The sequence below is a fragment of the Gracilinanus agilis genome, chromosome 4 (assembly GCF_016433145.1).
Source record: "Gracilinanus agilis isolate LMUSP501 chromosome 4, AgileGrace, whole genome shotgun sequence".
NCBI lineage: Eukaryota > Metazoa > Chordata > Mammalia > Didelphimorphia > Didelphidae > Gracilinanus > Gracilinanus agilis.
Genome location: NC_058133.1, coordinates 447,645,813 through 447,660,332, shown reverse-complemented (window position 1 = coordinate 447,660,332; position 14,520 = coordinate 447,645,813). Strand labels below are relative to the sequence as shown.

At 37.9% G+C, this 14,520-nt stretch overlaps 1 protein-coding gene across 1 annotated transcript in view; it reads right to left on the bottom strand.

Annotated features, from left to right (window-relative positions):
- Positions 1-14,520, bottom strand: part of SLC35A3 (solute carrier family 35 member A3) — a 54,072-nt gene that overhangs the window by 22,272 nt on the left and 17,280 nt on the right. Inside the window, exons 3-4 of the mRNA XM_044672133.1 lie at positions 1,955-2,109; positions 1,735-1,857 (exon numbers count right to left, since the gene is read on the bottom strand). Of these exons, the coding sequence (XP_044528068.1) occupies positions 1,735-1,857; positions 1,955-2,109 (278 nt within the window). The remainder of the gene's footprint in view (positions 1-1,734; positions 1,858-1,954; positions 2,110-14,520) is intronic.

Sequence of the window (14,520 nt, the reverse complement as noted above, 5' to 3'; positions counted from 1 at the left end):
CCCTACTCTTCGATGTTGCTATATCAGTCACCCAAACTTGTGATCTATTATATGTCAGGATGCCTGAACTTTAGTTCAGAACCTAGTACTACTCATCTCTACCCACTCTAAGCCCAGGCATCACTGCTTCCCCCTTTCCATCAAATGATTCTTAAGTCATGGTCAAAAGATTTCTTTCACCAAACAAGGGGTACTTCCTAGCTGACCTAATGAGCAAATATTGCTTCTGGGTGCCTCTATTCTTTGATGGGTATGACTATTTTGTACTGGTATAAAAGTTGTCTAATTCTTTAGGGTATAAAGGAATGTCTCTCACAGTGCTCAGGATCCTCTGGTCATGACCAGGGGTCCAGCTTTGTTGTGGGATCAGCCCTCCCATAATAAACCTATTTCTTTATGGCTTGGATATTTTGCTTATCATTTGCATACCTGTGGTTAGAAAAAATGATGCAACAACGCCTTTACTCTAGTACCTCTGAAGTTCTTCAATGTCCTCCTCTCTTCTTCAACTGTTAAAACTCTACCCATATCAAGTTACCTGTCTTCCATGAACTCTGGACATGTTAAGTCAAAATAGACTTCCTCTAAATTCCAATAGCACTGTCTGAACCACTCATTAGAAAGTATAAAAAAAAGGACTTAGTAAGCTCTTACTGAATATTACAAATTTACCATGTATGGACATAGCTCTTCTATTCCTATCCTGTCTTCTATTCCAACCTGATATTGTACTGATTTCTACTTAGCTTTTTCAAGCATTTATGACTTTTTCCCCCAACAACATACTCTGCTATCTTTTTTATCTCAGGCAAGTAATATACTCTCTATGATCAGTTTCTTCAACTACAAAATGAGGGGGTTGGATTGTACTATTTCCAGGATCCTTTTTTGCTTTAAACCTTTGTAAAGCAGGTTGTAATATTCTTATGGATGAGAAAAATTTAAATTTCTATATATCTTCCACAATATTTTGTAGGACATATGCACATATGACCAAAGATTTAGGATTAAAGGATCAGAGACATGAATTAAAGTTCTAATTCTGAAGTCATTTCCAGCATTTGCCTATGTGCTACAAAACACCAGAACACATCATCCTTGATACAGCATCAGAACTGTCTGGCCCATTAACTCCTTCAAATAGAGGTTAGAGATCTCCTCCCAAAAAATCCATAAGAAGGGAGTACAGTCCAGACATCTCTTCATTTCCCACTAAGGTATAAACCTATGGACTTCTCCATCATGTCACCAATCTGCAGGTAACTTTCCATCTCCTCACCCTCTTTTGTGTGTCATCTTCCCCCATTGGATTGTAAGATCCTTGAGGGCAGGGGCTGTCTTTTTGGTATTAGTATCTCTATCACTTAGCACAGCACCTGGCACACAGTATGATGGAATAAATGTTTATTGCCCGAGTATATGCAGAAGTGTAAAGCACATTTGTTGTCCTCAAGAGTATTATAATCTAGTTCTTAAGATTATATATTTTTAGATATGAAAATCCAACCATAAAAAAATTTAATTCAATCTCCTCATTTACAGGTAAAGAAACTGAAGCTCAAGGAATTTAATGATCTGGACAAAGTTACACACTTCTAAAATAATGTTTTATAAATATTTGATTTGATGTAATAGGTAAATAAACACATAAACAAAGATGATCTGTAATTCATTCACAACAATTATTTTTCAAAACTATAATGAACATGGAAATAAACTTTCTTAAATAGTTACCTGTACAAAAGTGACGCCAGCCATTAAAATCATTAGAGAGAGCCACTGATACAAACCTAATTTTTTACTAAGCATGGACACAGAAAATAATGCTGTTGTAAGAATTTTTAATTGATAAGTGACCTGGGGGGGGGAAAAGAGAGAAAAGGTATTATCATCATCATCTTTATTATTAGTCATTTTTAAAAGAAGCATAAGAATATTTTTTTCTCTAAAGTACCTGATAAGTAGCTGCATCTAGATTTGATAATGCTACATAGAGTAAATTATTCTGAAGAGTATATATTCCTGATGGAATAGCAAGCTTAAGTGTTTCCATAGGCTTGTTTAGAATCTCATCATGTAATACTCTATTCAATGCTCGCAGACTGCATTCTAGGGGGAAAAAACAAACATAAAAAAGAGCAACATAAGCAAGTAACTTCACTCACAGAAAGTCACAACCCCTCATGGTTTTAGTTTTCTGATTTTGCCCCAATTTCATCTCTAGTCAGGACCCTGGCAATTGCCTTTAGTTGTGGCTCATCTTCAACACTGGGTACTGTCTAGAAGACTCCAAAACCTATGTCCTGCTTTCTCTGGTTTACTAGGGTTTCTCCTGTGTCATCCTGTCCTCTATCTACCATCCTCCAGAACCTTTTCCAACCTAGACAACACCAACAGTTTCTGAATGGATTCTCATGTTTCCTTTCTGTTCCTGCCTGCTATGAGATCGCCACCTACCACAAGGCTGAATCAGGGAGGATCTTGAACAGTCTAACCACATGTTTCATTTAATGGATCTCTTTCTAACCACTGACACTCTGTCTGATCTCATTCCTCAATGATTAGCATATTCCAACCCCCTCATACTTTCTTCATCCTAGTGTTTGAGCTGCCAACATATAAATCTCATTCCTCATTCCCAACTGCTCATTCCCTTACTTACATCCACTTCAAACATACCCCACATTGCATTTAGATATTCTCATGCCTTCCACTTTGCCCTGTAGAAGGCTTACTTGACAATTAATAATCTTCCTTTTATCTTAAACTTTGTTTCTTACTTTTATCTTCTGGAATTCACTAGAAACCTAGCTCCCTCCTGGTGACACTGATTCCCTTAGCCATTCTTACTATAACCACTAGCTATGCCTTCTTTTATGCCCAAATCATGGACTATGGTGAAGGAATTGGAATACTTCTTGCTCTCCAGTGCCACGTACAGGACTCTGCATCTATAATTCATTACCACCATCACTCAGAAGATGGTCATGGTGTACAAATTTGTCACCCATTCTTGATCTTGGGGCCTCTTAAGAAATTCTCCTTCCTGCCTCAATGAGTTTAGTATCTGGCTAACAATCTCTCTTTATTTCTAACTCCTGCCTTGAAACTAGAGGGACCTTAGCATATATATTTTTGCTACCTCAAATACTATAACTTCCCAACTACTTTCCATGACTTATTCCTCTATTCTACCTCAGCTACACACACAAACATGGTCATGCCCTTGATTTTGCTACCACCCACAAATGTTTCAGTTCCATGTTCAAAAATTCCAAAATTTCTTAATCAGATCATAACCTTTCTTCATTCCATCTTTGCCTTTGCTTTATGATTCTACAACCCTGTTCTTAAGCCTTTGCCAGGACCTCCACTTCCTCCACCCTTCAGTTCTTGCCAGGTTTTCACCTCTGTATTAGCTACCTTCTTCTCTCTTCTTCATCTTGAGGCCTCAGTGAAACAAATAAACTTTATACTATTCTCTACTCTCATATCCCTTTTTTTCTTGATAAGTTCCCAATCATTGATTACACCCATTCTCTGCTTCCAAGGCTCCTATTCATGTACTGCTAATCAGAATTAGAGTATGAAACTGCTGAAAGTTATATTATCTAATCCTGACTAGGTCCTCCAGCAGCAAGGCAATTAAATATTCTCCTCCTCCCCAATCTATTCACTATCCCACTCTCCTTGGCAACTGCTCCAATCTTTCTCTCTTCAAGCTTCTTATGGCACCCTTCCTCCAACTCTTTTAGCTGAAAGCCTCACTTCTTACTTTACCTAAAATATCTAGGCCAGTTTCAAAGAGTTCCTCCTTCTCTCCTCTTCACCTTAGCATGAATATATCACTCAGACACTTTCCCTAGCTATCTCCTCCTTTATTCTGACCTTTGATATGAAATGGTCCTTCTCTTTGCCAAGATCAACCCCTCTACATGTATCTTTAATTCCATTCCTAGGGCTGTGTTGACAAAGATGTGGCAGGTGTGCCCCAGTATGCCAGAAAGGGGTGCTATGCTCCTCCTCTCCATCATGCATGAGGACATTTTTACATGCCCTGCCCCTCTGCCTAGCCACCCAAAGTGAGTACTTCCTCTTTCTGGGGCAATGTGGGGGGCTCACAGGCAGCTTAAAGGTGCTGTATGGGCATCTGATCTCTAAAATTTGATCACCAAAGCTGCCCTAGGATCATCTTCTCCAGCAGACTATCAAACCCACTCTTTTACCTTTAATATTTTCTCCTATTTACCAACTCCCTCCATGGTGCCTATCAATATATACCCTTGTCACTTGAATTCATTAAAAAAAAAAAGTGAAACCTTCATCCAAGAACTCACTACCCTTACTAGTTAGTGCCCTATATCTTTCCTACCTTTCACATCTAAACTTCTTGAGAAGGCTATCTATACTAGGTACCTTCACTTCCCTTCCTCTAAACCACCTGCAATTTTTGGCTTTGGAACTTATTATTCAACAGAAACTACTTCCTACAAAGTTACTAATGATCTTTCAATTGTGCACCTTAATTACTTTTTCTGAATCTTCATCCTTTTTGACCTCTGCAGTATCTGTCCCAGATGCCTACTTTATCCTTCTGGATAATTTCTCCTCTCCTGAATTTTCATGACATTTCCATCTCCTTGTTTTCCTATCTGACATTTCCTTTTCTGTTTTTTTGTTGGATCTTCATCTATTATCATGGCTACTAACCATGAGTGTCCCTCAAGTCTCTCTCCTGGAATCTCTCTAATTTTCTCTCTCCACTAGGAGTCAGTAACTGTAGTTCAAGGGATAAATCCAGCCTGCTACCTGTTTGTGCATAACTAGTAGGCAAAGAATGATTTTATATTTTTAAATAAACTGTATTTAATAACATAAAAACCACTCATAGCTCAATAGTGATACAAAGACAGGCAAGGGAGCAGACTTGATGAGGGCCACAGTTTGCAGAACTCTGCACTATACTATATTACTTGGTGATTTTATCATCTCCCATGGTACAATTAACATTTCTAGGTAAATGATTCACACATCTATATATTTATTAGACACTTCTCCCCACTGTTACTGCAGCAACAATTCACGATCACTGGCTGCCTTCTGGGCTTTTTGAAAACTATGAGCAAAAGACACCTCAATCTTAACCTGTCCAAAAGAGAATACATTCTTTCTCCTGAAATACTTCCCTGTTTTAAATTTAAACTTCTTACCGTGTCCAAAAGAGAATACATTCTTTTTCTCCTGAAATCCTTCCCTCTTTTAAATTTAAACTTTTTCTTATTATTATTGAGGACACCACTATTCTTCTAGTCATCTAGGTTCCTCAGGTGTCACCCTCAATTTTTCCCTTTTATATACCTCACATATACAATTTGTTGTCAAATCTTGGCATTTTCACATCTCTCTTAAACATTCCCTCCTCTCCACTCATACTAGTACTTTCCTCATCACCCACTTACCTAGACTACAACAATAGTCTTATTGGTCTCTCTCGAGACTCTCACCACCCTACTCCAACCTCCACTAAGTTGCCAAAATGCTTTACCTAAAGTATAGGTCTGACCATGACCATGGCCTTACTCAACAAACTTTAATGTCTCCCTGTTCATTCCAGAATCCAAGTGTTCTGTTTGGCATTTAAAGCTTTTCATAATCTAGCTCCTTATCATTTAGTCTTCTTTCATTTTACTCCCTACCATATGTCCTATAATCTAGTCATAGTTGCTTTTTTTTCCCTTCCTGTTCCTTGAACTTAATTCATCTCCCGATTTTGTGTCTTTGAACTGGCAGTTTCCCATCCCTGGAATGTTCTTCCTCCTTATCTCTATCCCTCCATTTCCCTGCTTTCTTTCAACATTTTGTACCTTGTATAGGAGAACCTTTCCAGGCCCCTCCAGGACCACATGCTTCCCATCTGAGATTACCCTCCACATACTTTGTATATATCTTGCATATACCCATTTAACATTGAATGTATCTTCTTTGAGAGCAGAGAGTGGGTTTTGCCTTTCTTTTTATCTCCAGCCCTTAGCACTCTGTCTGGCACACAATAAATGCTTAAAAAATTGTCTGCTGACTAATTTGTTATGATGTTTATATGATGTTATAATGTTTTGTAATTTGGATTAAATCTAATTTAACAAACACTGTTTAAGTACCAACTATGTGCAAGGCAAGATAAAAAAATGAAAAGTCTCTGACTTCAATGGGGAATAACATGTGATAGAAATAAAAAAGAGGCCAAACAATTTAGGAACATTGGAAAGAGAAAAAAATTAAGAGAGGGAAAGAGGGAAATACACAGAATACAATAAGGAAGAGTAGAACTAAGTTAAGCTCTAAAGGAAGAAAAGAATTCTGAAAGATAATTGAAAACATTCTAGGTACAGGAATGGTTTATGTGAATTCATGGAGGCAGAAGATGACAAATTGAGTTCAAATAATAGCAAGTAGTCCAGAATGTCTAAAATATATAATATTTGAAGGGTAGCAATGGAAAATAAAATTAGAAAGGTATGAATTAAATATAAGGTTAAGGAGTTTGTATTTTATCTTCTAAGTAACAGAAAGACACTGAAAGGTTTTGAGCAAGGGAGTTATGTAGAACCATGTACTAGAAAAAATATTTTAGTAAACTGAAAAATAAGAGAGGGCAGAGATTTGCAGCAGTGATTATCTGGCTATTACAGTATAAGGGGGTAATAGGGCTCTGAACTAAGTGGTAGAAGTGGGAAGAAGAGGACTGATTCCAGAGACCATTCAATCAACATGCATCTATTAAGCATCTATTATGTATGACCCACTATATAAGAGGGAGAATCAAAAGGACTTGGCACTGGATTAGATCTGGGAAATAAACAACAGGGGAGCAATTGTAGTGGCATCAAAAGAAATAGAGAATTTGAGAAGAGGGGTATGTTAAGGGAGAAAAGTGATCAGCTGTCAGTTGTGATAATTAGATTTAAGTCTACACTGCCCATCTTTAGATTTAATCACTAAAGGTGAGAACACCTCCAATTTTAGGAAGTCCACAACCCACATGTGCTAGAGTGGGTGACAAATCAGAATTGCCTGACTGCCCCGTAGGCAGTCCTATGAGAAGCATCTGTTGCGACTGGACATGCAAACTAGGAGGGAGGCACAGGAAGTGACGCATAAGTGACCCCTTTAGAAAGAGAGAGGTGAGTGGGTCAAGGAGTCTTCTGCTAGAGAAGGAGCTTTTCTGGTTTGTGGAGTGCTGGCTGAGACCCTGAAACCTTAGTGAGACCATTCTTAATATCTTCTTTGGAATTCCACATGGTAAGTTTAAAGACTGACTTCCTGAACTTCTCTTAAGGGATTTCTCTTTCAGAGAGACTCTGTGACTGAAGCTTTGCTTCATATACCTCCAGGCCTTTGGGCCTCAGGCCCTAGGCTCAAGGCTTGACCTTTTTCCAATTAAGGACTAGTTAAATCTGCCTGGTTTGAGCCAGGGGCAGGAGTAAATTACTCAGTGCATTAGATCACTTATCCTATCTTATTATCCCTCTAATTTTCTTACTTTCTCTCTCCTCAATTGTAAATAAACTTCCATAAAGTCAATTTTGACTTGAGATTATTCTTTATTGAGGATTGATAATTGTTTAATCCTCTGGTGACCAATCTTTAATATATTTGACCCAAAACCCCTTTTTCCCCCTTACACAGTGCTGGACATGTTTGTTGTGATCTGACTACAACTTTTTAATTTCTAGGTTGGCAGCTGCTCCCAAGTCTAATTTTTTACTTAAATTTTGACTGTTCTGTTACTTTATAGTCAAGGATACATAAAAGATGGAAATTTATTTGATCCCACAATATTTCAACTAGTAGTTTAAAACCTTTCTTACAAAGAATTTTGACAAAACATTTATCAGTAAGCAAATAAATTTAAACTTATTTTTTTCTTTCTCTCCTCATCGATTGCCTTCCATCTAGTAAAGATATTAACAGGAGACTTCCTGGCATAGTAGAGAAAAAAGTGGACTTAGAATCAGATATTCATTCTAAAGTTTTATGATCCTGGGAAAATCATTTAACCTCTTGGGATTAAATTTCATCTGTAAAATGAGGCTGAATTACATGGTGTTTAAAGTCTTTTCTAGTGCTAAGGGTCTATGGACAATAAAATGAGTTAAAAGCACTAGGAAATGGGGAGGAAAAAAAAAGAACAATGAACCTGGTATAATATAGGTTTATTAACTTTGCCATGTTGGCCTGGGGCAACCTGTCAGTTGCCCTGGTTGAAATGTTGATGGTGGCATGAGCCACAGGGCAATGCACCAATTGCCAGTTGAGCCAAGAGTATATAAAGCCCTGGAGATCCAGGGCTGGGGTCTGTTCTTCCCTGACTTCTCCCCTGATCACTCACTTATCCCTTACCCCCTGGGGCCCTGGGTGGTGGGAGTGAGAACATGGGTAGCTCTAAGCTAAGCTAAGATCAGGGGAGATGTCAGGGAAGAACAGACCCCAGCCCTGGGTCTCCAGGGCTTTATGTATATATACTCTTGGCTCAACTGGCAGTTGGTGCTTTGCCCTATGGCTCATGCCACCGTCAATATTCCAACCAGGGCAACTGACAGGTTGCCCCAGGCCAACATGGCAAAGTTAATAAACCTATATTACACTGGACATTTCAAACGCACCTCAAATTCAACATGTCCCACACTGAATTCATCATCTTATTCCTACCAAAATAAGTTCCCCTTTCTGATTTCACTGTTTTTGTTAAATTATGATGCCCTCAGCTTTTCTGTCACTGTCCTACATGGCACAGTGGATGGAATCCTGGGACCTGGAGTGAGGAGGTCCTGATTTAAAATCTAGCTCAAACACTTACTAGCTGTGTGACCCTGGATAAGTCACTTAACCGCTGTTTGCCTCAGTTTCCTCATCTGAAAAATGGGGATAATAATAGCACCTGTGAGGATAAAATGAGATAATATTTGTAAAGCGCTTTGCAAACCATATAGCGCTATATAAATGCTAACTATTAGGTATTATTATTTTCCTTTCATTAAGTCTTATAGGATTCTACTATTCACAATCTCTCACATCTCACCCTTACTTTCTAATCCCATTGTCGTCTCCCTAGTTCAGGCCCCTATTAACTTACTCTAAACTATTGCAACAGCTATCTAACTATTATATCTTCTTCTAATCCCCTCTATCAGATTAATCTTTCTAAAGTACAGCAGCTCTGATTATGTCACCATCATACTAAAAAACCTCCAATGACCGCCATTTAACTAATAATTGGAGTTCTAACTCCTTATCTAGGATTCAAAATCCTTTACTATTTAACCCCAACCTACCTTTCTAGATTTATCCTTCATTATTCCTTCATGGTTTCTTATTCTCCATCCATTTAAGTCTTCTACAGTGTGGTTTCAGCTTACTTTTCTGGGCCTATTTCATATTAGTCACCTTCAGGCACTCAAAATTCAAGCCAAGCTGACCTATTGCAGTTCCCTAAACTCCACATGCCATTTTCCATTTCCATGTCTCTAGTATAATGAAAAGTGTCTTAAGGGCAGAGATATTCGTTTTTGTTTTTGTACTGCTAGGGACTAAAGAGACCCTGCACCAGAGCAGACATTCAATAAATGCTTGCTGAAATGAATTAAATTGCTTAGGCTTTCCTCCATGTAAAGAATGCTCTCTTTCATCTCTGACTTTAACTTCCTTCAACATTCTGCTCAGGTGCCACTTCTTATAGGCCATAGTTGGCGAACCCTTTTGAGATCATGTGCCCAAAGTGCAACTTCCAGCTGCCTGTGAGTAGCTCCCCCTTTAGCTCCTCTCCCCATATTACCCTAGACAGCAGAGGGAGGAAGTGCTTGGATTGGGCAGCTGGCCAGAAGGACTGGGCATGCAAAAAATGTCCTCAGGCACTGTGGAGAGGGGAAAACAGAAAAGCTCTCCCCATGCCACCCTAGCACCTGTGCCATGGCTTCACAGCATGTTATAGGCCTTTCCTCAATCTCCAACTATCAGTAACCCATCCCTTCAGAAATTATTTTGTATTTATTTATCCTTATATATGTTGTATATCCCCCAACAGAATAATTACAGCTGCCATTAATATGGCACTTCAAGATCTGTAAAACACTTTGCAAATATTGCCCTTAAGGGCAGGGCTTGTCTTATTTTTGTCTTTGTATCCCTAGCACCTAACACAATAGTTGGCACTACATGAGATAATGTTTGCTGAATTGACTTCCAAGCCCTATTATCATCCCTATTTAAATATATCCCATACTTTCTTGCCTTTATGACTTTGCTCACCCTATTTCTTCTGCTTAAACTGTCAACTCCTGGTTGTACCAAATGAAACACTACCCATCCTTCTAAGACTGATTTAAATGCTACTTCCTTTATGAAGTTTATCTTGGTCCTCCAACAAGATGCAATCTCTCCTTCCTCTGTACTCTCAAAGGATTCTCAACTATTTATTGCATTTTCATGTTATATATTATTCTTCATCCTCCAACTCAACTGTTTGTTTTGAGAAGGAATGTGATGATGTTATTTATATTTACACTGCCTCAAAGATTCCTACATGTAGTAGGTACTCAGTATATATCTGTGGAATGAACTGAATGAATTAGCTTAGCAAATTTTTTTATGCCACAGAGGTGATACATATGATTTAAAGAATAACTGGAGACAAGAAAATAGTACTGTTTTCAGCCATATTTTCAATTTGTATAAAAAGCTTTACTTATAAATTTTCATTTAAGCCTGTAGGCCTAGTGGTCATTTACACACCCATCTAATAAAGCAAGTATTGATAATGAATAGTTATTATTCCAAACCATGAACCTTAAAAGAACATGCAGTCTGATCATCAGAATAGGGAAAAATCTTCCTAATAATTGGTAAAATGTTAATTTTTTTCCTTTAAAAAATCTTCAGTGCTTTTCCTCAAATATAACAAAGTAAAAAATATTGCAACCAATAGCATAACTATAATTTTTACTTCTACTTTGTCCTATAAAGAAAACACATTATGTTTCACCTTTTAAAAACTCCCTATTTTCATTTTATTTTGTTGTATTTGCACCCAAATCTTTTGGTAAAAATACTTTTTCACAGTGCTCCTAATTTAGTAGGTTTTGGTCTTGGGGCAATATTTTAAAGGTTGAAGAGGTAAGATAGGAGTCCCCAAAAGAAAAGTGAAACAAAAAAGGAACAAGTCCCTTGAAAAACCAAAAAGAGCTCATTGCAGATAAAAGCAGGAAATAACAGTATGCTTAGTGGGAAGAGGGGTGGAGAAATTATTAAAAGGAATATCCTGCTGGTGTCTCCTAGCTTCTTTGTACCAAAATTGAAAGGAAAAAAAGAATACCCATCCCACCCCCCAACTCTTACCCAAAATAAGACAACTAGGCATATTTGAGGGGCTTCTCACCTGTCCCCTGGCCTGGTCACCTGGGACAGTCCAGGCAGGAGACCCCTAACACACAAGGGCCTGGGGTCGAAGAAGTCTGCACTCTGGTCACCCCCATGCTCCCATATCCCAAACAAGCTGTAGGAAAGGGAGAAAAGATAGATAAGACAAGGGAAACCCAAACATGCCTCCTGCTTGCTGCATTCTTTTCTTCCTTCTGTTCTATCTTCCATAACTAGAAGGGCTCTCCAAGCAGCTAAAAAAGAACTTCCAATTTAATCTAGATTAAATCTGTCATCAGAATCTGTAAACAGTACCAAAATCTTTGGCTCCCTCAAATAGCCCCTAAGCCTAGCTCAATTTATTTACATTCATTATAGTAGTTATATGAAGCATATAGGTGGGCCTAGCTTCCTACTGACTGCATTTATCTGATAATTCAGATTTATTAAGCATATAATATATGGCTGCATTTATCTGATAATTCAAACATTTATTAAGCATATAACATATGCAAAAGGCAACACAGAGCAGTGGATGGAGTACTAGCCTCATAGGCAGAAAGAATTCTCCATAAGTCCTATCTCTCACACATACTGGCTATGTGATCCTAGGCAAGTCACTTAATCTGTTAATAACCCTAGGCAATTTTCTAAGACTATAAATTGAAAAATAGGTATCAATCTACTTAGGCTGAGAGAATTTCCTCCCTGGGAACTCTCTATGATCATGAAATTACAGGTCTTGTCTAAAAATAAAACAAAAAAGAAAACGTGCAAGACAATGTGATTCCCAAGAGACTCTTGGCAAAAAGCATGAAATCTCATAAAAATAGGCATTAAAAAAGTGTGGAGTAGAAAAATAGGAAGGCACATCTTTTTTGCCCTTATTCTGAAAGTGACTACTATGACACAAACTAAAATGCTAATCTGTCCAGAATCCAATTATTCTAACCTAAAGAAATATGGAATCTGCCCCAGGAGCCTCACAAATGTCTAGCTGTACGCTCCAGAAATCCTTCATTAAGCCAAAGCTACACTTCAACAGACTTGAAGAAATATAAAATGCCTGATCCATTAACTATCTTGAGCTTAGTACCTAATATATTCAGAGAATGCTTACAAAGTTATGCTTTGTTTCCAGAGGATCTTAAGCTACTAGTACCTTATAGGCAAATGACAGAACACATGAAGGTTTGCAATCCCAAATGCCATGTAATCTCAAGAGGATAAATTGTGGAATAGCCAAATGAACAAAAAATAAACGGACTGGGTGAACATTCTTCATATTTGTAGCAAATTAACTAAAGTATATTATACAAAACAACATGACATTCTTTTATTCCTAGTAAATATTCATTTCTCTTCTGAGCTCCAGGTCCACATTTCTAAATGCTCACAGAATATCTCTACCAGGATGTTACAATGGCACTTCAAACTGAACTGTCCCAAATTGAGCAAATTATCTTTTTCTTTAAACTTACGACTCCTTTTGACTTTACTTTTTCTCTAAAAATGCATTTATGTCCAAATCCCCTGTTTGAAATCTTAGGGCAATCTCTTCTCTCCTTCTTCCCTCTCACATCCAATTACCAAGACCTGAAGATTCCACTTCTATCCAATTCATCCTTTATTCTATTCTCCCTGCTATCATCTAGTACAAGCACTCATCATGATAGAACTGAACTATTTCAATAGATTCCTAATTTGTCTTTTTACTTCCCTTCTATTCCCAATCCAAACCATCTATCAATATGACCTCTTAAACTGTCTTGCCAAATGATTCTGAACTGTGTAGGGCAGTGATGGGCAAACTTTTTAAAAGAGGGGGCCAAAGGAAAGGAAATGCTCATCTGTCAGTCTGTTTCTAAGGCAGCTCTTTCGAAGTTTCATTGTATCATATCCTACTCATTGTATTCGTCAGATTAGGAATAATGTCATGTGGCCGGAAACATTTCAGGGGGCCACATCTGGCCCACTGGCCATAATTTGCCCATCACTGGTGTAGGATCAGTGGCTCTGTTGAAAGTAGCAGCATCTGTGTCTGAGGCCATGATGACCCTGAATTAGAACCCATTTATCTTTGCTGTTTTACATCAGGGAGAGCCGTTGTGAAATAGCACTGACATCATCTTTACTATACAAATTTTTGAAGGACAGAATACTAAATTGTTTATTCTATTTCCATTTTTATTATTCTTATATTCTTTAAGTTCTTCCTCTAATGCTATCCTAGGTCAAGCTTTTATAAATTTCAAGGCCAGGGCTATCTAACAGCATCCAGAGGACTATTGTGGAAGATCACTTTGGGGACTTGTGGAACCTTGTTACTAAGAGGTACAATGTAGTAAGAGACACATTTATTCATGTAGGCTGAGCTTGTTTCTCTTTAAAATGGCAAGGAGGCCATCCTTGGCATTAGATATGACTGGCCCAGAAGACTAGGATTTGAACTAGTAAATGGGCATGGCTTCACCTCTGAGAAGTCAGGGCTTCTCAGGTTTGGTCTAATTCCTATGGTAATTACCTTTCTGATTATGCACCGTCACTATGACAGAAACAGAGTCAAAAGGAAGCATCATCCACCTGAATCAATGTTGCATCCTTATTGATCATCTTTAGGATTGAGTAAACTCCTAGTTGTTAAATATTTTATGTGCCACAAGTTATCTCATTTCATTCCAATCCTGAAATACTAGAATGACCTAAGTCATATCTGGCCCACTTCCAGCAATTCTCTTTTTGTAAAGTAACAATAAACACAATTAAAATTTATCACTTTAAATCCTTTTCTCAAAACAACTGTGAGCAAGTAATAAGCCATAAAGCACTATGTAAATTTTACTTAAGAGGAAAAGGAATTGTTCAGAGGTTGACTTACCAGAGGACAAACATGGCAAATTTGGGAACCAAGATTCCAAGAGACCCATGTATTCTGACTCCCAAACTGTGCTTTACCTCCTATACTATAGACAGCCTAGAGACTTACTTCTACTCAAAGCCTTTCCATGGTTTTTTAATGAATTCTAAGTAGAGTTAAAACTCCTGGGCCTTCACCAAGGTCTTCCCAAACTTGCAACAAGTTTCATCTTTTTAGTCTTATCTCACTTT